At 33.4% G+C, this 21,913-nt stretch overlaps 1 protein-coding gene, 1 non-coding gene and 1 pseudogene across 2 annotated transcripts; all 3 read left to right on the top strand.

The window, feature by feature from the left end:
• The first annotated feature begins 6,063 nt into the window (after positions 1–6,063).
• Positions 6,064–7,963, top strand: LOC129309957 (S-adenosylmethionine decarboxylase proenzyme 4-like). Its single transcript, XM_054951748.1, has one exon. The coding sequence runs from the start codon at positions 6,266–6,268 to the stop codon at positions 7,295–7,297; it is 1,032 nt and encodes a 343-aa protein (XP_054807723.1). The 5' UTR covers positions 6,064–6,265; the 3' UTR covers positions 7,298–7,963.
• A 1,664-nt stretch (positions 7,964–9,627) lies between these two features.
• TRNAL-UAA (transfer RNA leucine (anticodon UAA)) lies at positions 9,628–9,710 on the top strand. The gene has a single exon. It is a non-coding gene; the product is annotated as a tRNA-Leu (tRNA).
• Positions 9,711–13,440: 3,730 nt separating this feature from the next.
• On the top strand, positions 13,441–17,888 carry LOC129307710 (probable protein phosphatase 2C 35; annotated as a pseudogene).
• The last annotated feature ends 4,025 nt before the right edge of the window (positions 17,889–21,913 follow it).

The following is a 21,913-nucleotide window of genomic DNA, read 5'->3' as shown; positions in this document are numbered from 1 at the left end:
GCTTTCATTCTACATGGAAGAATAGTTTATCTTTATCTTGTTATTCACTAAACAATTCATTTCTTTTAATAAATATTAAAATATATACTCACCTTTTATATAATTATTATTTGTTAAATTTAGATATACACAACCAAAAATTTGTTTACATGCAACTCAAAGTTATTATGCCCATTCAAAATCGTAGCGAAAAGAAATAAGTTGTTTACTATTGTATAATAAGATGTAATTCGTTTTCCTTTCTAAAATAAGTTGATGACAACATGTTTACATCAGCAGTTTCTCAGCAACTCACCATTGAGTGGCACATTTATAAAATGGTTAATAATTAATTAGTTTATGGTTTTGGGGTAATAAATTATTAGATTAGTTCTTAACAGTAAGCAAACTAGTTTTTGAAATTAAAGACCAGAACCAGGCACTAATTTTCCATGCATATTGGAGAGAGAGTGATGAAAAAGGGGGTTAATAATATATTCATTTTTTTTAATATATGTCGCTTAGAATGGTATATTTTACGGCCTTTTTTTTTTTTAATTGACTCGACATAATTTCACAATGTGACTGATGAAGGCGTCAGGAGGCAATAATTATTAATTAGCTTTTGAATTTCTTTTGAATTTTACTATCGCTACAACTGAGAAATTGGATCCCTTTACTCGGTTTTTTCAATGCATACTTTCAGTCAGTTTTTTAAGGTAATAGCGTAGCTTTATTTATTTATTGGTATAAACGTAGCTTTAATCTTTTAATTTTACATAAAAATTAATTAAATATTTTAATTTTATAAAATATTTCTTCAGTCATTTACTTTTAACACTATTTGTCTTATTGACAAAAAAGTTGGCATTGAATTTAATTTTAAAAATTTAGAATGTTTTTAAAAACTACTCCCTCTATTAAAAAATATAATACATTTTTGAAATAGTTGGATATTCAAAAATATAAAATATTTTTAATATTTAAAAATGTAATTATTTTTTTTAAAAAAGTATCGTTATTGATAATAACTTTATATTTATTATAGGGTGTTTAATAAGGATAAATGTAAAAAATAAGGTTAGTTTAAAAATAGATAACTACTTTATTGGAAAGTGAGATTCGATTAAAAATGCATTATATTTTTGAACGGAAGGAGTATCATAATTTGATAATTCTTGATCAACATTTTAAACATTTTTTATTGATAAAATTAATAATGATAGAGTTAAAAATGAAAAATACTTTGTATAATTATTGTATCAAATTAAAATTTTATGTAAAGTTAGAACTTAGACGACTGAAAATACCTTTTCATTTTGTTTTCAAGCATAAATGTTTTCTCACCAATTTCTTTTAAAAATAAGCTATTTTGGTTTACACAATTATGTTACGGGATTATCTAACTCCTTATGTTAAAATTAAAAATGTTTTTCAATTAAAAATTTGTATTTTTCTTTAAATTTTAATCCAAAATATGAGTTAAGTTTGGTACTCTATCTTAATTATAGGGCAAAATTTTAAAGTTCTACTTGATCTTAAATATAGAGCAAAAATATAGCGGTTAATTTTTTTTTTCAGATATTGCTTCTTCTTAATTGTACTAAATTGTAATTCCTACATGATCATTACATAGTCTATAGTCATAAAATTAATCACTCAAGAAATTTGAATACTATTTGAAGAGTTATCTTTTCATAAGTGATACTCTCCATATATACCTCTAGGAATTGAACTATCATTATTGTGATCATTAGTTGTAATAAAGAGTATTAAAAACATTAACTATCATTTCTTAAAAATTGTAAAATTGGTTAACGTTGTCTTATAATTATTGATTAAAAAACCTTATCTTATATTATAATCAAGATCAGTGAGATTAATAGTTCGAATATTAATTGTTTTTCTTTGTAATTTTTGTCTACTTCATAGGTTTGTTAATTTTGAAAAGTGTTACTAATTTTTGTCTGTTTTGATGAATTACTTTATATTAATTCCTTATTTTTCTCTGTGCAATTGGGCAATATGGAGATGGGGGAGTCTCCGGGGGGACAGAAGAAACTGGGAAAAAATTTCTTTCCGTATGCATTTTGAGTACAAGAAAGCTTGAAACTTTGGCAAAAAAAAAGAAAAAAAAGAGGGAAACTTGAAAGCAATGAAAGTGGGGGTGATGATTGAGTGCAATTTCTCTGTACACCAGAATTGCATCGTACGGCAAAAATAAACGAATAAGACAGAGAACCGGATGAAGAGATAGTTACATGGCCACACAGCAGAATGATGCTTGCGTGGAGCAATCAAGAGAGATTCCAATTTTGCAACAAGATCACACACACTCTTGCGCATATGTTTGTATTATTCACAGAGAGAGAGAGAGAGAGGATTGGGCTAAAGCATGAGGGAAATGATGTCTGGTGCTTTCTCAATCCATGATCTCCATTTTCGAGATTGATTTCAGTTCTGGCATTGGCAGGGCTCGAGGTGACACACTAATTCTCTATACAACCTCAAATTATTTGGTCACCTTCACCTGCAGTCTTGGGGTAAGTGTTCTCTTCCTCTTCTCTCTCCCCTAATTTCTTTTTTCCTGTGACTGTGAGAACTTTCCAATAGATTGGCCACTTAAAAGTCCGGAACATGTCTTGTTTGCCTAAAAAAATCTGAACATACCTATGACTCGTGATTCTAGTGGGATCCATCTTTTCTAGTTCTAGATTACCATTCTTTCTTAATATTATTCCTTTTCAATCCTATATGGACAATTATAGTCTGCAAAGCAAGTTCTCATTTTAAAATGGATAAAATAACCTAGACTGACCCAATTAGGAATAAACCTCTTTATTTTATTTGCATGGCTAATCCTTCTAAGATCTTCTTAAGCGTGTTCTTATAATCATCAAGATTCTATTTGGACCGAGTTCGCTCTCACATTAATAGAATTAAATAGACTGGATGAATATCGTCCGGGGTTCAGAAATGTTTTGCTGCCCGCCACACCTTTGTTCATTTTCCTCGGATTAACTATCCCCGAGTGCTCTAATTAAATTTGCCAAAGAACTCCGCTTCCGGAGAGATTGAAATGGATATAGATTTATGCCATCTAAAAAGATTAAAAGAAGCCAAATTTTTCCGGGACTTCTGATCACTATCTCATACACTCGTACGAAAGACATAATACAGAACCCTTTTCCAAAATTTAATGTGCAGGCAGTGGGCTCCCTCCTGGCAATTTTGCCAAGTTTTGTGCGCATGGTACAGTAGCACTTCTGGGACTCTCATTAGTGCACCCTAAAATAAATTTCCATACTGACTGACCCATGTAGTGCCCATTAGGCCACATGTGTGCCAAAATATGCGCATGCAAGCAGGTATGGCGGCTAAAGCCTGCTTGCTTCCATACCAACTTATGCCATTGTCTTGCAGCCAAGGGCAGTGTGGGGACAACATGCCCCTCAAATCCAATTAAAGCCTCAAACAAAGATGGACCCTACAGTGCTATCAAGTTGGGACACATGCTAGATGATGTGTAGCCCTGTGGGGTCATCCACGGTGGCTGTCTGGGGTGAAGGGGGGCCACGTACGGCTCCATTAGTGGGACCAATCATGGGGTTTGGGGTTGCATTACATTATTGTGGTTTTGGCTAAGGAATGAAGACGAAGATGCGCCTTTCAGCTTCAGGCTTGCGGGGGTTTAGAAAGGGTACTACTTTTAGTGGGACCAAAGTTTAGGATTAGACCGGGTTTCTGACTTCAGACTTTTTCCTTCTATCTGAAAATCCTTTCCTTTTTCTCTTCAAATTACCAAAGTCCTTCCCAAACAATTAATCCTAGGAGGGCAAGATATTGCTTGAAACTTTTGATGAAAAAAGTGGGATTTCGTTAAGAGTTTGTTCGGGTCTTTTAAAGTAAGATTTGATTCTAATGGTTGACCATTTTTTTTGTGATTGGATTTCAAATGTGTGCGTGTTTTATGTCTTTATTGGAATGTTGTGGCTTGGCTTGCGTGTGAGAGTGAGAGAGCGAGAGTGTGGGCTTAGAAGATAGTGTTTGAGTTTGGTGGTGCGCGTGCATTACAAAGAGAGGTGGATTGTGGTCATAATGGAGGCTGCCAGCCACACCCCATAAGTTTTATTCATGACGCCATACATTCTGCATCATTTCTACCTCTTAAAACTGAAAATTTTGATTCTGAACTCACAAATTTTCATCATTGCCTTTCCCAGCCTTTCTCTTCACTTTTACCCCAAATTTAATTTATTCACTCCCCTTCTGCCATTTATTGCTACTATACTGGCTTTTCCCTTTCTTTTTCTTTTTTAAAATCACTCTTTTCTCCCTATCTATGCTAGTTGAGGAGAAGCTTCTGCCGAATTATTGATATAATCTTGACAATACTCTTAAATTGAAAGTCAAGGAGACCACACATGATGAGCATGGTAGTTTTAGATGCGGGCAGAGGCAGACCAACTTCAAAAACTTCCTCTAAAAGACCAGGAAGCACTAATTACTCCCTTTTACTTCAAATTCACTGTTCCTTCCCATATGAAACTAGCTAAATATTATGATCCAAATCAACTTTATGTCGGATCAAGTTAGAACAGAGTTATCATGTTTAAATTCAGGTTTGGTCAAAAGAAAATGCAAAATGAACTGCATATCAATTCGAATTATGGCATAAATATCAGAATACAAAATTAATTTTCATCTTTAGGAAGTTCAACTTTCAGGCCAGCACAATGGTAAACGTTACTCGATTGTTTTAACCCCAAGCTTTTAAGACTATCACTTGGCTGACAAAGAGAATCCTTTTAAACTTGAAAGCTGATGCACTTAACAAGTATGCATCCATGTTTTGGGGAAAAAAACATAGGCAACAAGTTAATAAAATAAATAAAATAATGATAATGCCACCTAGGTACATGAAATTGCATGAAGACTAAAAATGATGTTGAGTGCTTTTCATTTCACGTACGGGACTCCCTAATTTAAGGATATTCTCATTATTTACTTGCCACGCCTGATTCCTTTTGTTATTTCCCCATAGTTTTTTCTTCTGCATAACGATCATTATTATTCTAACCCAAAATATGGATGACATTTTGGGCACGTCAAGGTTTTGTTAATTAGCACCTGCTCTCCTGGGAATAGACAATGCTGTCTCCATCAACTGAGTTGTTTTCACCTTTCCATTATGCAGTAGCCATTATCAATATTAGGATGTGTTCATAGCACATAGCCTCGGGTGATTGGGTCTTTCACTTATGGTTTTACTTTTAAATTACAAAATGACTCACTTGTGCTGTGTTTTTAACCTCCATTGCCAGTAATGTAGCCTTAATTGTGACGGTCAACGATGATAATTGTTGTCTTGTAAAAAAAACATCTAGCCCTTGTCTATGATTATGTTTTTTTCTTTTATTAGTACCATCATTCAAATACTATTGTTGAAACACAGAATTTTGGCTCATTGAACCCCGTTTGACGCTTGATGAGATTTCAATATATTGTGATAGTGAAAAGAAAAAAGTTTATGATATGGTTTCAACAAAATTTTGCCTGTCATTTCTCTGCATTTGGTTGACTAAATACTCTTAACTAAAAGTAAAACCTTTCCTTCGACATAAATCAAAATTTTCCATGATTAAGTTCTTAAAAGCAATAGAGAGGAGTTACTTTACATGCCACTTTTTTTTCGTAAGCATTTAAATCAGTTATTGCTCAACTTCTATTACTATATATTATAAATTTGAGTTGGAAAACTGATGGATGTGTTTTTAAATCCCTTATTCCAATATTCATTAAAGGAAAGGAGACTGTGAAGTGTTATTGGATGCTAGCTAGAAGGTTATAAAAAGTAATTGAGGTGAGTGGAAAATAGACGTGTAGAATAGGCAGTGACAGTAAAAACAAAGGAATTGATGAGCGTGGGCATAAATTCCGTTTCCTGTTGCTGTCTCTGGGAAGAGGAAGATTTCGCAGAAATTTAAAATACTACAAAATTGTTGCATATCATCATAATTCACTTCATTATGCCTACAATCATGATTCTTGGTTCCATGACCCGCATGCTCTCTTCTAAACCCTCACTAGTTCCCACACACTCACTCTCTCACTCTCACTCTCGCTCACAATCACACACCTATAAATTCCATCGACCGCCTATCCTTTCTATCACCTTTACTTCCACACTCTAATCAAATCTTTCTCTTATTAGCAGCCTTAATCCCCCTATCCCCTGACAGTACTCTGTTTTGCTCTGTTCCATTACATCCTTTCTCACCTACCAATGGCTGTCTCTGGTTTTGAAGGCTTCGAGAAACGCCTGGAGCTCCATTTTTTTGGTGATGATCCGGCTTTCCTTCAAATGGGTCTTAGAAAACTTGATTTTGAATCACTACAAGAAATCCTGCAAGCTGTTCAATGCACGGTGGTTTCAGCTGTTGGCAACTCTTACTTTGATGCCTATGTTCTATCAGAATCTAGCCTCTTTGTCTACCCAACGAAGATCATCATCAAGACTTGTGGGACCACCCAACTTCTCAAATCCATTCTTCCCTTGATCTACTATGCTCACCATCATCTAGGCCTCACTCTGTGCTCCTGCCGCTACACCAGAGGCAGCTTCATCTTCCCAAAGTCACAGCCTTTCCCTCACACTAGCTTCAAAGATGAAGTCGCCTACTTGGAACAAACCATCCCAGCCAATCTCTGCTATAGAAAAGCTTCGATCATGCCCTCTAAATCATCTCATTCTTGGCATGTTTTCACTGCTAGTGATGAATCCCACATACCCTGTGACTTTGGAAATGAATTGTTCACTATGGAGATCTGTATGACTGGGCTTGACCCCGTCCTTGCCCGCAAGTTTTTCCGGCGTCCTGGAGATGGAAAAACTGGCGACTCGGCTGGGAAAGAGATGACGGAGCTCACGGGCATCAATGAAATCAACCTAGAAGCTTATATTTGTGATTTTGCATTTGATCCATGTGGATATTCGATGAATGGCATAGATGGCGATTGGTACTCCACCATTCACGTCACCCCAGAGGATGGCTACAGTTATGCAAGCTTCGAATGCGTGGGTTCCATCAATGACGATTTAGTCCACGTGTTGAGGAAGGTGGTTCAGATATTCCGGCCAGCGACCATGTCAGTCGCCACAACGTCATCCAGTGGCTACAGTAATGAGTTGTGGACGCATGTGATGGGAGCAGTGGAGCCTCTGGGATTGAAATACCGGAGTTGTGCAATGGACCAGTTTCCAGCAGCAGGTAGTGTTGTCTTTCAAACATTTACAGCTCGCCGGAAAAGTACTTAAGGCCAGAGAAGATAAAGAAACCGGTGGTGAGGGCAGGGGAGGGAAAGAAAGAGAGATGGATTGTAGCTTAGGAAGTTAGAGTTAGTTGAAAATTTTAGGAGAGAATGAAGGGTAATGACATGGCTAAATGTGATTGATTGGTTACAGTGGATGATGAATGTTGTGGAGTGAACCAACGGATGAGCATGTGAATATGGAGCAAAATCAGAGGGAAAGATATGGATAAATATTCACGTGTTTGTTCATTGATTTAGTCTATTTTTGTGATTGGGTTTACCTGGAAATTTTCGGAGATAATTAACTTATTGATAAAGATAAAAGAAGTGGGTGAAGAAAGTGGAAGAGGTTAGGGATGGATTTTGGAATAGTATGAAAAATGGGAAGTTAGGGTGGGGGGATACTGGGATGATCATGATAATGCACCCCACTTAGGCTTGTCACGCCTAAGATTTTTGATTTCTTGTCTACTACTACTGGTGGGTGTAAAAGTGCTCTCTTGTTTTGGGTTATATTGAACCCTCTTTCTTCTTATGTCTTTCTTCCTTCCCTATTGCCTTTCTCTCACCTTGATCCGTTGTTTCTTCATGATTAAAGCAAGCAAATATTCTCAGTTTTGGCATATTTTTTTATCAGCTGGTTATGGTTACTCTTCAGTAAATGTCACTGTTTGACAATGAAAATGGGCATGAATATAATTGCATGATGCATTACCAGTGTCAGAATCGTAAAGGAACTGTAACAAGGCGTGGTGGTGTGGTTTCTCTTCTCTCTTTTTCCTATCAAAATATTGTTTTGTGTAGACACACCACTCAGCTGTTGTAAAATTGTTATAATTAATCTTTTTCGGCCAAAAGGATTATATGCATGCGATTTAAGAACACTAAAAGTATAATATTTCCAATATTAACTCTTCCCTAGTAGTTCAATCAAGTCTAAAAATGATAATACGATAAAAGTTGGACTGGGTTTACACACACATCTTTTATTCTTTCAACTATTGAAATTTAAAATTGGCATTCTTTGTGGTCATCTTTTGGACTTGTATGTGTCAATCCAGTTTTTATTAATAATCTCATAGATAATATCTGTCACATGACAGCCTGCGACAGAACATCATCAAAATTCTGCCCTCCAAACTTTTTTAAAAATAAAATAAAAAGCACCTTCAAGACATGAAATTTGGACCGCAGAGTTGTGAGAGTGTGATGCATGATAATTTAAATATTTTAAGATGGCATATCATCCATTAGTGCTATTAAGGATTTGAATTGAACAAAAGAATATAAATTCGGAAAGCCAACAGTTCTTTGTAATATCTTTCAATTAAAATAAAAATTGAAGAGAATGTTTATAAATTACCTTTTCTGATTCTCTAGAAAATCCTTTTTTTTTTTAATTGGAAAAGGCTAGCATGGACGAAAAAATGAAAATACAGACAAACTAAACACTGTGGAACATATTCCCACTAATATCAAAATGAAGCAGATGTTCGCATTTCCTAGGCATGGCCTCAAGTTGAGTCCGTTCATTACTAGATTATTGAGCTAATCTGACCAAATGATCTGCACAGTTCCTCACTTCAAGAGGAGTGCGGAGAAGCTTGGAGTCTTCTTGTGCAAAAATCATACCTTGCACTACAGTAATTTCTGCATAAAATAGATGGGAGCTATATACCCCTCGGAATATGAGATTCACTGCATCGAGTGAGTCCTAGTATATCCTTACCCTTGCTAGATTCTTCATCCTGCTGAGTTCCACACCATAACCAGTGGCTTTGATCTTAGCTATGGTGATAGGCATGTTACCTAGATTGCAGAGAAAGCCTCCTAGCCATTATCCCTTGGAATTCCTAGCCAATCCACCAGACGCTGCATTATTGCTGTGGCTAAGTGATGCATCCACATCCAACCGTACCAGTCCTTGTTCAGGCGCTGTCCACCTATATCCATGAGAAGTATTTCCCGCCAAGTGGTGGAATGTGAGGGATCCCAGGTCCCGCTCCTCCATTAGCTGCCTTCGACATGCGTTATGGTTCTCTAGAAAATCTGAAATAAAAGAAAAGGGACAGTGATCCAAAATGAATTTGGGTGAGACGACGCATATAGGTTTAAAAGAAAACAGAGACTAGTCTGTTCCGAATTCATGGTTTACCGTTTTCGTAATAATAAAATAACCAGAGGATTTCTGAAATCAACCACTCATAACGTGTTATGTGTGCATAAAGAATTCCACTCCGTCGATGTTTCTAAAAAAATTGCAAATGGAAAAGCGTAAGCTCTGAGAAATATTATTTTACCATTAGTAAATATTGTTCCACCCACAGTCATGCAGCTGGTTTGCCCGAGAGGTTAAGGGGGAAGACTTAAGATCTTCTGCACACAAGTGCGCGTGGGTTCGAACCCCACAGCCAGCACTTTCATTACTTTAATTTTATTTTAAAATTTTTTAAAAAAATTTTGGGCTCCTAAACTCATTGGGCCCACTTCTCATTGGCTTTTTATTTTTATGACAACTTTGTCTCTCAACCCAACTAAAACTATTGGGTCATGATTCTATGATTCGCAGCTCCAAGCCCAAATAATTTTGGACATAAGATTCATAGTTTTTACTTTTTACCCATGTTTTCAGACCTGGACCAACTTGGATGATCAAACTGTCACCCAAAAAAGATAGCGGTTTGATTTAATCATTTGGCTTATTCTGACAACTAACCCATTTTGACCTGAGTGGTTTTTGAAGACTAGGATAAAAACTCGAGATCCAGAGTAGTTGGATCATTTTAACACATTTTTTTCATTTAAATATTATTTTTATTTAATTATTATGTCACTAGTTTGGCCCTTAATCTAACCAGTTAAATCATGACAATTGTAACCCGCTGATATTTTCAATTTATCGTTCAGTCTAGTTTTAAAAATATTGCCTTTTATTCTCAAAATATAACTTAATTTAACATCACGTAAAAAAAGATATCTTTTTCTTGGATGGAAAGTTCAAGATTTTAAGTAATGGAAATTCACTCAAGCCTGTTAGGCATTACATTGTTGCATTAGTTAGGAAAGAAAGTGTTCTGGTAAGGGGCATATGTTCCTATTTTTTTTATTCTCTTTTTCCTCTCTATTTCCTTCATATTAACCGATCAACAAATCTATAATTAAAACACAATAACTTAAGGCAACGTTGCTGTTTTGGTAAAAAAAAAAAAACAAAGGCCCTTCCTATTATTGAAAAAAAGACTAAAAAGAAGCAATCAAAGTCATATATTTTTCTTCTACAACGAGGGGATTGGGTAACATTTTGACTCCTATTCATGTAAGAAGGTTTTTTCCTTCATTTTCATCGCCTATGTTTTGGGCTTAAAGGTGTTCTTCTTATCTTTAGCCTCATCTTTATCCTGAAAAAGCTTTATGAGTTTCCTCTTCCTTTTTGTTAGTGATGGTTCCTAGCAGTGAACCAGAATTTCTACTCTCAGAAGGGGTTTTCTTAAAACAAGAGTTCAAAGAAGACTTGCTCTTCATTTTTTTTTAATACTATTTGTCCTTGATTCTATTTTGAGTAATTGATTGCATTTTTCACTATAAAAAAATTTTAATTTTTCTAGCTATGCACAGTTTGACCTCAACTAAACCTGATCTTCTCTTTTATTCAGTAACAATAGTGATCAATAGCAAAACCTACATTTTGTGAGATTATAAGAAGTAAATTAACAAAAATGAGACAAATGGCAATAAAATAAAATTGTGCAACACAGTTCCTATTGGATATTAGTGAGCAAAACATAAGCTACGGTTCCAATGGGAAAAAAAAAATTTATGCCCCCAAATAAAAAGACTTAACTTTTCCTACAAAATTTCCAAAAACCGTAAAGGCAAGATAGAAAAGAAGAGCGAGAGAGAGGACATTAGTGCTTACATTGTCAAAAAAGAGCTCATGTTGAATGAGAAAGTGTGCAATACGCCATAGACATGAAGAATTCCATATATAAGAGAGGATGCTTCTTTTGTGCCAACATTGAATCGACGATGACTAGAGTTTCCTTTACACAACGGCAATTAAACATGCCAATATTGAGTCGGCATTATTTTTAACAATGCCTTTTAATGTTGCTTTTCTTAGTATTTCTTCCAAGCATCATTATTTTTTTCTATTTTTCCTTTGATTTATGAAAATTATATTGGCTGGTTTAAAAGGTGTCATTAAAAGCATTTTTTTTAGTAGTGATTACAAGATCAAGGAAGGTACTTTCCTGGATTTGGTTGAAATGATACCAGTAATTAATGATATCATGGCTTATGCTTATTTAAATCATATCCTGGGAATAGAACTATCTTATGATATAATATCAAACTTGTTTTATTTGAACAAGTGATTCTGATATGCATATTTATTGAGGAAGCTAAAGCAATAATCTTATCCAAATACTGACTTGAGATGTCCAGAAAAAGAATAGGTATCAAAGTTTGACTGAAAATACTATATTCTACTTGATATGGAGATATTGATCATCAAAAACATCGTTAATGTTTAAAAGAAAGACATTACTTAATTATTCCAAAATCAATTAATATAGATTACTAGAAGAAATAATTTGATGTTGACTGTTGACCACTTGAATTGGAAATGAAATTAGTGAAAGGCTAAGTTATGGTAGGGAGGCCAAAATTAGGTAGAGTATATTCTACATGTTTTGAGCTTGAATTTCTACTAAAAAACAATGTAAGGATTTACACAAGAAGAAGCGATAGAGAAGTAAAAGAAATTCCATACAAGAATGGAATATCTTCTAAACCACTCAATGAATAACTTGCTCATGTAATTGTGAAGAGCAAGAAGGAAAAAACTATAGAATCTTAGTAGGACAAAGCTTAAGGTCACCCCAATCATCTTGTAATAAACTTATCAATCCAATACTCTTTTAACTGTTGCATGAATAGATTTGCAGTTTAATTAAACTTACAAAAGGAGTTGCAGTGCAATTTTTTAGTAAGTTATATATTTGTTGACTCAACAAAGAGCAAAATTTATAAGAATAAAATATCTCAACTATTTCACCTTAAACCAAAAAAGTATTATAGAAAACATAAGAACTTGTTTTTGTTTTGCATTTAAATTATTTTCTTTAAAATATTTTTATTTTAAAAATAAAGAAACATTTAGTGTCGTTTCCATCTTATTTTTTTAAATTATATTTAGCTGTTGACAACTACACTAGTATAGTATATATTGTCTCTACACATTATTTGTTTACCAATATTAATTTCTATTGTGAACCACTGTCATTAGCAAACATTGCCAATTCTCGTTGGTTGTTACTATTTTCCATCACCTTCAATTGTCACCCATCATCACCAATTGCCACCATTGATGTTGCCATCAGCTTACTGCTACTTCCAACTACCACTAGTTTAGTACTAGTAGCGGTTATCAACTAATTATCATTGGCAACTACTATTCCTTATTGCTAACCACTATTAATTATCACTGTTGATTGTTATCACTATTTGCCAGCTCTAGTTACCATTGTTGAGAACCCCATTAAAATTATTAAATAATATTTATGATTATTGTCAACTATATTAGTTGAAAATTATCGTCAGTCATAATTAACCATCACCATAAACTATTATTATTAACCATAGTTGATTGTTTGGTTTTTTAACTTTAAAATTATTTTCAATTTCATATAATTAAATAGATTTTCTTTTATCTTGAAATCATATTACTACTATTGTTTTATCTTTTCATGTAAATAATTATAAATGTCAAGAAAATTCTTTTTCACTTCTTCTAACCTTAGACTTGTCTATTTCAATGCATTGCGTGTTGTGGATAATGGTGTTTTCTTGGGACGAGGGCTTCATAAAAGATAAAACCAATCATGCACACATAGAATCTTAAATCTACTTCTTTGTCTCTCTCATTCCTTTTAGAGCAAACACATTCTTGTGACCCCTTCCCTTTAGACTCTTCTTTCATTTGGGGTTTTCTTTTATGCTCAGACTCATTGCCTAAAGAAAAGTACAATTCTTTTTTCCTTTTTGACAACCTTAATACTCCTTCTATTCTAAAAGAAGCCTTCTCTTTCCTCTACACCTTAAATGTTTCTGCCTTTTCTTTCTCTACTATTTGTGAGCCTATTCCCTTTAGGTTTTCTCAACCTTTTGATTTGTGAGTTCTTTCTTCCAACTCGTTTCTTCTATTGTTCATTTCGTAAGGTAAATAACATTGGTCTCCTTCAATTTCCAATTTAGAATCTTCAATTCTCTCTTGGTTTTCGATTGATTTTGCTTCTAAGGTTTCCCCATCTTTCTCATAACCTTTGTTTCATGAAAAACTAAGAGTAGTACATTAGTAGCCATAATGTGAAGCTATAGAAGCAACCACTCTACTTTTTCTACCTATAATTCATTATTTGCTACTACCTCTCGCCACCAATAAATGCTAATGTAAACAGGAAGGTTGTTGATAAGCTATTTAAGGTTCCTTTAAGTCTTCTTCCCAATATCATAGCTCCCCTTCTTCCCAAAATGGGTTGTGTCCATGGCAAGTATTGTAGCCGCCATTGGTCGCCATCAGAGGGTGGCTCCATAAACCATCAAGAACTTAGTCCTTCCTATTCCCAGCAGAAACACATACTCACCCAAAAATCATTGAAGTCTATTCCCATTCCATCCCACAACTTCACCTTGGAATACTCAGTTCTTACACAGAGAGGATATTACCATGATAGTCCAACTAAAGAAAACCAAGATAGTTATTGCATTAGGACACAAATTCAAGGCAACCCAAGTATACATTTCTTTGGTGTCTATGATGGGCACGGCCAATATGGTAGCCGATGTTCGAACTTTGCTAAAAATAAGTTGATAGAGACATTATCAAATGATCTCACATTATTGGATGACCCTGTAAAAGCATATACTTCAGCCTTTATATCAACTAATCAAGAATTGCGTAATTCTAACATTGATGATTCCATGAGCGGTACTACTGCAATTACAGCGCTCATTATTGGAGACATTTTATATGTTGCTAATGTTGGTGATTCGCGAGCAGTTCTAGCTGTGAAGGATGGGAATCGCATTGTTGCTGAGGATTTGTCCTATGATCAAACACCATTTAGAAGAGATGAATATGAGAGAGTAAAGCTTTGTGGAGCCAGGGTGTTAAGTTTTGGGCAAGTGGAAGGGCTTAAGGATCCAAATATTCAGACTTGGGGCGATGAAGAGATCAAGTGTGATGATCCTCCATGGTTGTGGCTTCCAGATAACATGAATCCTGGAGTTGCATTTACAAGGAGTGTAGGGGATAGTTTAGCAGAGACTATTGGTGTCATCACTATTCCAGAGTGTCAGTGGTTCGGCTTACACCTAATAATATATTTTTTGTTATTGCAAGTGATGGTGTGTTTGAGTTCCTATCTAGCCAAACTGTTATTGATGTGGTATGACACTTGTTCCATTTACTTTCTTAGTGATTTCTCTACTTGTATTGATTTAATTATATAGTCATTGTTTTTGTTGGAAGAAAAATTTGATTAACCATTAGATTTTGACTTATTACATCTTCTCCTATTGTGCAAATCTTTTTTATCTCTAAATTTTCTCTTTATTGACAAAAAGATATATCCCTTATAATAAAAGACTTAAACATGAAGATTTATGCTCTATTTTTTTCATTTTTGACTAGAACAGCTATGCTATACTTTTCATAGGTGGTCATGTTAATGGCTCCATAGTGTTGCAAAATTTCTATAGATGCTTATCTATAGAAGGAAGTAGGTATACTAGGACAAACACTCTTAGAATAATACTAGATTTTCACGGCAATAGCCCCTTGTTAAAGGAATTTAGCAACCATAGGTTGTTTGAAATTACTATTGTTTCATAAATATAAACTACCATTTCAAATTGTGATATATTTTGCTTGGCATAATGCACATCTCTCTTTGCTATGTTTAATCATACTGTAATTGTTATTTATATCATTTATCAATTAATGCTCAGTTATGTCTATACATAACTGTCTTTCTTATTAGTATTATTCTATTTTTTTAGCATGTATTGTCTCCATCATTAGACTTCAATGATAATTCCTCTTATTTAGATTTAAAACTTTTATGTGCCAATTTTTTCTTATGTAAGATTGGCGTATCAAAATTCAAACGATAAAATGTTTACTATAAATTTCTTATCTTTGATTTTTTTATGTGCATATCTATTTGCTTATTAAATGTGCCACTAGCTACAATTCTATAAACTTCTAAACAACATTTCTATGTAGTTCAAGCAGTAGGATACTATCTGATAATATTCTTACATGATCTTTCATTACTTTCAATCAACTGATGATATCTAACATGGTGTATTACTGTATGTAGCATTGTTATTGATATCTGGAAACTTACTTCTTGGTTATTATTTGTAACAATTCTTGCACAGATCAGCATTTCTTATTTGAGCAATTGATACTTTTAATTCTGTTAGATCGAACCTAACTTATTATGGTCATAATGTAAAAGTGGGCAAAATACCCATTATGTTATGAATGTTGTCCTTCGCTTGATAAGTTCTATGTTTTCTATTATGATGTAGGCAGCAAGCTATACGGATCCCCGTGACGCATGTGCTGCAATTATTGAAGAATCATATAAACAATGGTTAGATCATGATGTCCGAACAGATGATATTACAATTATCATCGTTCATATCAAAGGCTTGTCTAATGTAAGGATAAATAGGATATTTATTTGGATTTATTTTCTTAAAACTTGTTTATTAAGGCCTGTTATTTAAGGATTTTAAATTAATAGGCAATCAATTTTTTTTACAACTTATTAGATGGTAAGAAAATGACCTAAGTAGAGTGTTTGCCTTTCACCTTCTTCAAGGGTAATCCTCAAAGTGTCATTTTCTTCGTTAAGTAGGAGACGTTGTGGGATTGAAGGGGGTAACATGAAATTAGTACCACAAATGTCATTTTTTTATAGCTCAGTGGTACTAATATTATATTTCCTACTTCTTCGTTAAGTAGAAGAGGTTGTGAGATCAAACCCTAAGGGTGTATATTACGCCAAGTCCTTAGGAATTTGATCATTGGGAAGGTATAAGGATAATGTGCTATCACGTACCCTTGCTTGAGCAAATGGGCTCGAGAGGGTCCTACTCTCCACCCTACTAAGGATACTTGGGGTTTACCCTTGACGAAGGGGAGGGCAAACAGGGAGTTATTTTAAGCTTATTCTATATATACGATGATTATTATTAATTATTGACTTTAATTTTCATTTATATTGATGCATTTATTGGGTCTCTAAAATGATGAGTTTTAGTTAGCTTTGGTTGCTTGTGATTGCCATTATTATGTACTCACCTAGTAAAAAACTATTAATTAAATATACAAAATCTCATTAATACATGTCTTTTTTTTGCCAACATCAATATATGTCTTACTTGATACTGGTAGCTTAATCATTTGATTTTGTTCATTATTTATTAACTATTTATAATGTCTTTAATTTTGATCTTGTAGTCAATTACACGTGTGGCATCAAGTGAGATCAATGTTAGTGCTTTAGCAAGGACTAAGAAAGGAACCCTTGAGATATCTCCAACCACATCTAATGTTCATCATTTTGTGGGAGATGACTTGTTAACATCTAGTCTCCATGAGAAGTATAGCAACAGTAGTCCCATCTCTGGGTAGGCCTTTCAATCTATTTTTCTTTTGAATTTTATGGTCATGAAATTGAGGTTTTCTTCTTTAATAGTAAATGAAGAGGGAGGCTCGATGGAAGCTTCACCATGCCTCTTTGCAATTTCTCCTAAAGGGTACTTTTCTCTAATCTATTCTTTTTAAGCCCTTTACATTGTTATTGTAGGCTTATTAGTCATTCTTGAATCAATATTCTCTACCATGTACCATACCTTTAGGATTGAGGGACACAAGAGAGTATGAGACCCGATTTACTTTCTTTTCAACCTCTCTCTCACCCAATTGTGAGTCCTACATCAGGGAGCCTTATAAGTAGGGTATGTAAGTTCAAAAGGGTTTTCTCATCTAATAGACTAGTCTTTTGGGTTGGGTTTTTTCTTTAAACTTGTTCAATTAACATTCTCAAACACATAAACTATATCATTTGTTTACTTGTTAAGCACAAAAATTCTTATCTCTCTCCCTCTTCATTGATCACTGAATCAGAACAGAGGAACTTTTATTAGGCTGCCTAAAGTTGCTAGTTTGATATTATGATCCCAATTATGAGGAACATCATGAGAATGTGGTTCTCTGAACTGTAGAGTATTGAGTGGTCCCAATTTTTAGGTAATTGAACTGACATATGAATCATTAAATGATACAGAACCTATTGAGGAAATGACAGCTCGAGTAAAGGTGTAGATTTAATTCAATGGGTGACTAATTGATGAATGACTATAAGGTAGGTAGGTAGCCTCTAGTCAAATGAGAAAGAAGATCACAACACAATATTGTAAATGGTTAATCCTCATCCTGTTACACTCAGTGTATGTATCAAAGTTTCATGTGCAATTATATTTCTAATTCAATATTCTATCTCAAGAACTTGATGTTATTCGACCACATACTTGTTTATTATAACTAATAAGTCATAATTTCTTTAATGGAATATTCTTTTCATTGACTAATTATTATGTTTTAATATTAAATGGAAATAACTCAAATATGAAATAGAAAGTTCCCTCAACTCAATATGTATAGACATAAAATTTATGCCTATAAGTATAATCATTTTACATGTCAAAGAGTAGAAAATAATATTGATGTACCCAATTGTGAATGCCAATAGAAAAAATTAATTGTTTGGTCTTCATAATTTAACTTAGTTTAAACTTAAAATCCAGTTTGTGACTTTTGATAATTCTATATTATTCAATCTCTATAGCTTTGTCACAATTTTAATCATTTAAATTGTTAGTCGTTATATTTTAAAAAAATAAAACTATGTTAACTTGCTAAGATTTTAATCCATGCAAGCGACGCTGTGTTTGTGGCATCTATTAGGCACCTCATGTTATTATTTTGAGCATCTCTCAAATCACTCGTGTTCAAGTTAACTTCGTTCCATTATGAACTATATTATAATTATTAGGTTAATGGGCAAAAATATCTTAAAAAATTTTTCAAATGAGCACCCAAGACCTTTACTTTTTAAAAGGAGTAATGTTACCTTATAAGTGTTAAAAGGTGAGAAATGTCATCCTTTTCTGATGCTTGACTAACATTGACTAATTGAGTATAATGACACAACACCTGGCTTTGCCACATGACTTCAATTTGCTAGGTTAACTTTAGAAACTTTAATCAAAGCCATTTGTGACGTGACTTGGTATCCTAACTCATGTATCTCCTCTTTCCCCACATACTCCAAAACCATCGACCTTGAATTGCTCTTTAAGCTCTCTATTCAAATTTCCATTGACAAGCTTTTGAAGCTTACAGGCTACCTAATGAAGCTCAAAAGCAATGTAAAAGACCATAATATACAGATCGCCTCAGTGTTTGTAGAAATGTTCTTAAAGATGTGGTCGATTAGCTCAACGACTCACTTTCATCACCAAAATTCAAAAGAGGTGACAAAAAGATTCCAACACCGACTAAGATTGGCAACATTAAGATGTGGTTGAGCACAACGATTACAGATACTTGTTTGGACATGGTTAAGGAAGTGAATAATTTTTTCAACAAGAAAGGTAGGAGAAGATGGTGTGGCCTCATAGAATTTTCGACCACAAAAAGTGGAACGTGAGCCATTTTATTAGGATGGATTGAGAGTAATAGCAAGTTGTGAGAGGTTAAGTGTGAGATGATGACCACATTAGTTGTCTTTTACTCAATCGAGAGTCAAACGTTGATCAGAAGTTGGAAAAAAGCATCATTGCTATAATTTAATACTTCCAAGCAATATTAATCCTTCTAAAAGGTAATGGTAATGAGTAAGGGTATTTACAACTGATTCAAATTGATTACAACAAATCAAACTAACATAAATTGATCAAAACCGATTATAGATAGGGTTTGGTTTAGTTTTTCTTTTGACAAAACTAATTGGTTTAGTTTGATTCAAGTTTTTATCTCTTGAAACATGAATAAAACTAAACCAAACTTTGTTATATTTATTTTATATTTTTTATAAATTTGTCTAAGTTTTTTCTCTTTCTTAAGTTTAGTTATTTGTAAATCATTAATAAAAAAATCTATTACAATTAACCAAATATATATGATAATTTTTTAAATTTATAATCAAGTATTCAAAAATAATATATTAGCTTTCAATAGTTAAATGTGCTAATTAATTGTTAAAATAAGTGTTCTATTATCCTTAAGAATTTTTTTGTTGAAAATAGTAATTAATAGTTAAAAATTATCAGTAAATATGTAGATATATTGATTATGAAAAAAATATTTCATTAAAAAAACTTGAACCAAACCTAAACCAAGTCGAACCAAACTGTTCAAAAAAACTAAACTAAATTGATTAGAGAGAAAAACTGAATAGGTTTTAAGCTTTAATGAATTGATTGATTTGTTTTGGTTCATTTTTTTTTCAAAACTAAACCCAGACTTTAATTGTTGAGTGCTCCTTTAGGAAATTTTTTTAGATATTTTTGCCCCTTAACTATATATTATTCCACTCTTTTACCTTTAAGGCTTCAGCAATATTAACGTGCTTCAATCAATGCTTTATATGATAAAAATATTTATTCCACAATTATTTTATTCAATCAATCTTTCTAATTTTAATATTTCATAACTAGTTTATTCTCTATGATTTTGTTACTTTTATATTTATCACATTTAGATAATTTCATTTTTAATACTAGACATTTTTATTATTAAAGAGGTAAAAAATGAACATGTATCTTTTGGACATGGACACTTCTTTGGTGAGAAGTCCTAGTCATTGTCTTGCTCTCTCAAGGGTAAAGCATTTTTTATCCAACCTTACTCTTGTGAAGGCAAGAAGAGGATCAAGATTTTCTTAACAAGAGACAATCGATGCCCTATTTTTTTCTTGGTCAAGAAAAAGAAGGAACATGCATTTTGTTTTCTCTTATAACCAAAAATGGGGTTAGTCAGATCTTCTCACTATCATGTCATTAGATAACATCTAAGTTCACAACTAACTTTTACTTCTTTAAAAAATGATTTAGGAAAAAAAAATTCACTTATTAGTACTAGATATTCAATTATCCTTAAATAAAAATACAAGAAAAAATGGACTTAAAAAAAGGCAACGTATTGATTTTATAACCACAATAGTGTGGCCGAAATAAATGACTCTAAAGCCAACTTTTTATCCAAGTTCATTTTTCCTATAAATTAGAGTATATGTGGGCCTAGAGCAATCGCAATTGTAAATCGAGTGCAGTGATATATCATACCTTTGATGGCCACTTTTCGAACAAAGTGTGTCTTGAGAACACTGAGCAATGGATGATCCATCATCGATCCTGAAATTAACGGATGAATGGAGGGCCATCCTCTCCCAAAGTAGTTTAGGATCCTTTATTAGAAAGGAACAGAGTATATCCCCTCTCTTATTGACTGTATCAAATATGATACTGACTCTCTTTAAATAGATTTCTTTTTTATTTGAATTTAATTTGTTTGCTTGATTTTACACATGCCCAATTTAAGTTTCTGCTAGTTCACTTGCACGTTGACAGTGACATATAGTTTGAAATCTAAACTCATTATTACTTGAGTAATTGGAATCTTCTTTCTCATGTCTTCATGCTCGTGTAAAGAAAACTATGGGAGGGGGTGGTTGCACTTTAGCTAAATAATAGTATGCTATCCAAGCTTTTGGTTTTCCCTTTATGTGAAAAAATTAGGTAAGTTTTTTTATAAGCTGATAGCTTTTAATAAGAACAAAGAGAAAGTGCATAATGCATTGCTGTGAGCTATTTATTTTAATATTGGTACTAATATTCCATGACATTGTTCAATAGGTAGGGAATCCAAGTTTATTGCTCTACTTGAGATTTACTATCACTATATGCATCTACTAGTGATGTATCTCCCTCATATGTATTTTTTCTTAGGAATATCGAGGCTTAGGAACAAACTAGTCAATATGCAAACATCAGTTGAAAATATATTTAACATCTGGTACTCTTTGAAAATTGTTAGCCTCTACTTAATGTTTCCTTATTGGAAATTTGTTTACCATAACCATAATTCCTTTAAAATTGAAGTCTTATAAAAAAAATCTTTGAGATAACTAGCCTTGGACTTTGATTTCAAGACCATCTATAAAGACAATTGAGGACTTAAATAGAATCTTTGTCAACTTAAACATTTACAATGGATGTATCCTTTGATAGGCTAGACCTTTAAGTTTATAGATCTTATAACCATAGGCATTGCAGCTTGTTAAGTTTTGATTGTTTACAGATTGAGGGGCATTAAAGAATATAACAAGTTTTATGAAGAAGTAATTTACAATTGTGCTGGTTGTGGAACTCGTCCTTACAAGTCTACTACCAAATTGGATTCTAGTTGAGGTTGGCCTGCTTTCTTTGAGGGTCTTCTTGGTTTCATAATTCGCTCAGTGAGTATTTATTGCTCACTTGC

Source organism: Prosopis cineraria, unplaced genomic scaffold (assembly GCF_029017545.1).
Source record: "Prosopis cineraria cultivar Desert tree isolate PC_DT_omini unplaced genomic scaffold, ASM2901754v1 PC4, whole genome shotgun sequence".
Lineage (NCBI taxonomy): Eukaryota > Viridiplantae > Streptophyta > Magnoliopsida > Fabales > Fabaceae > Prosopis > Prosopis cineraria.
The sequence above is the reverse complement of the archived record's forward strand: the minus strand, read 5'-3'. Positions and strand labels throughout refer to the sequence as shown.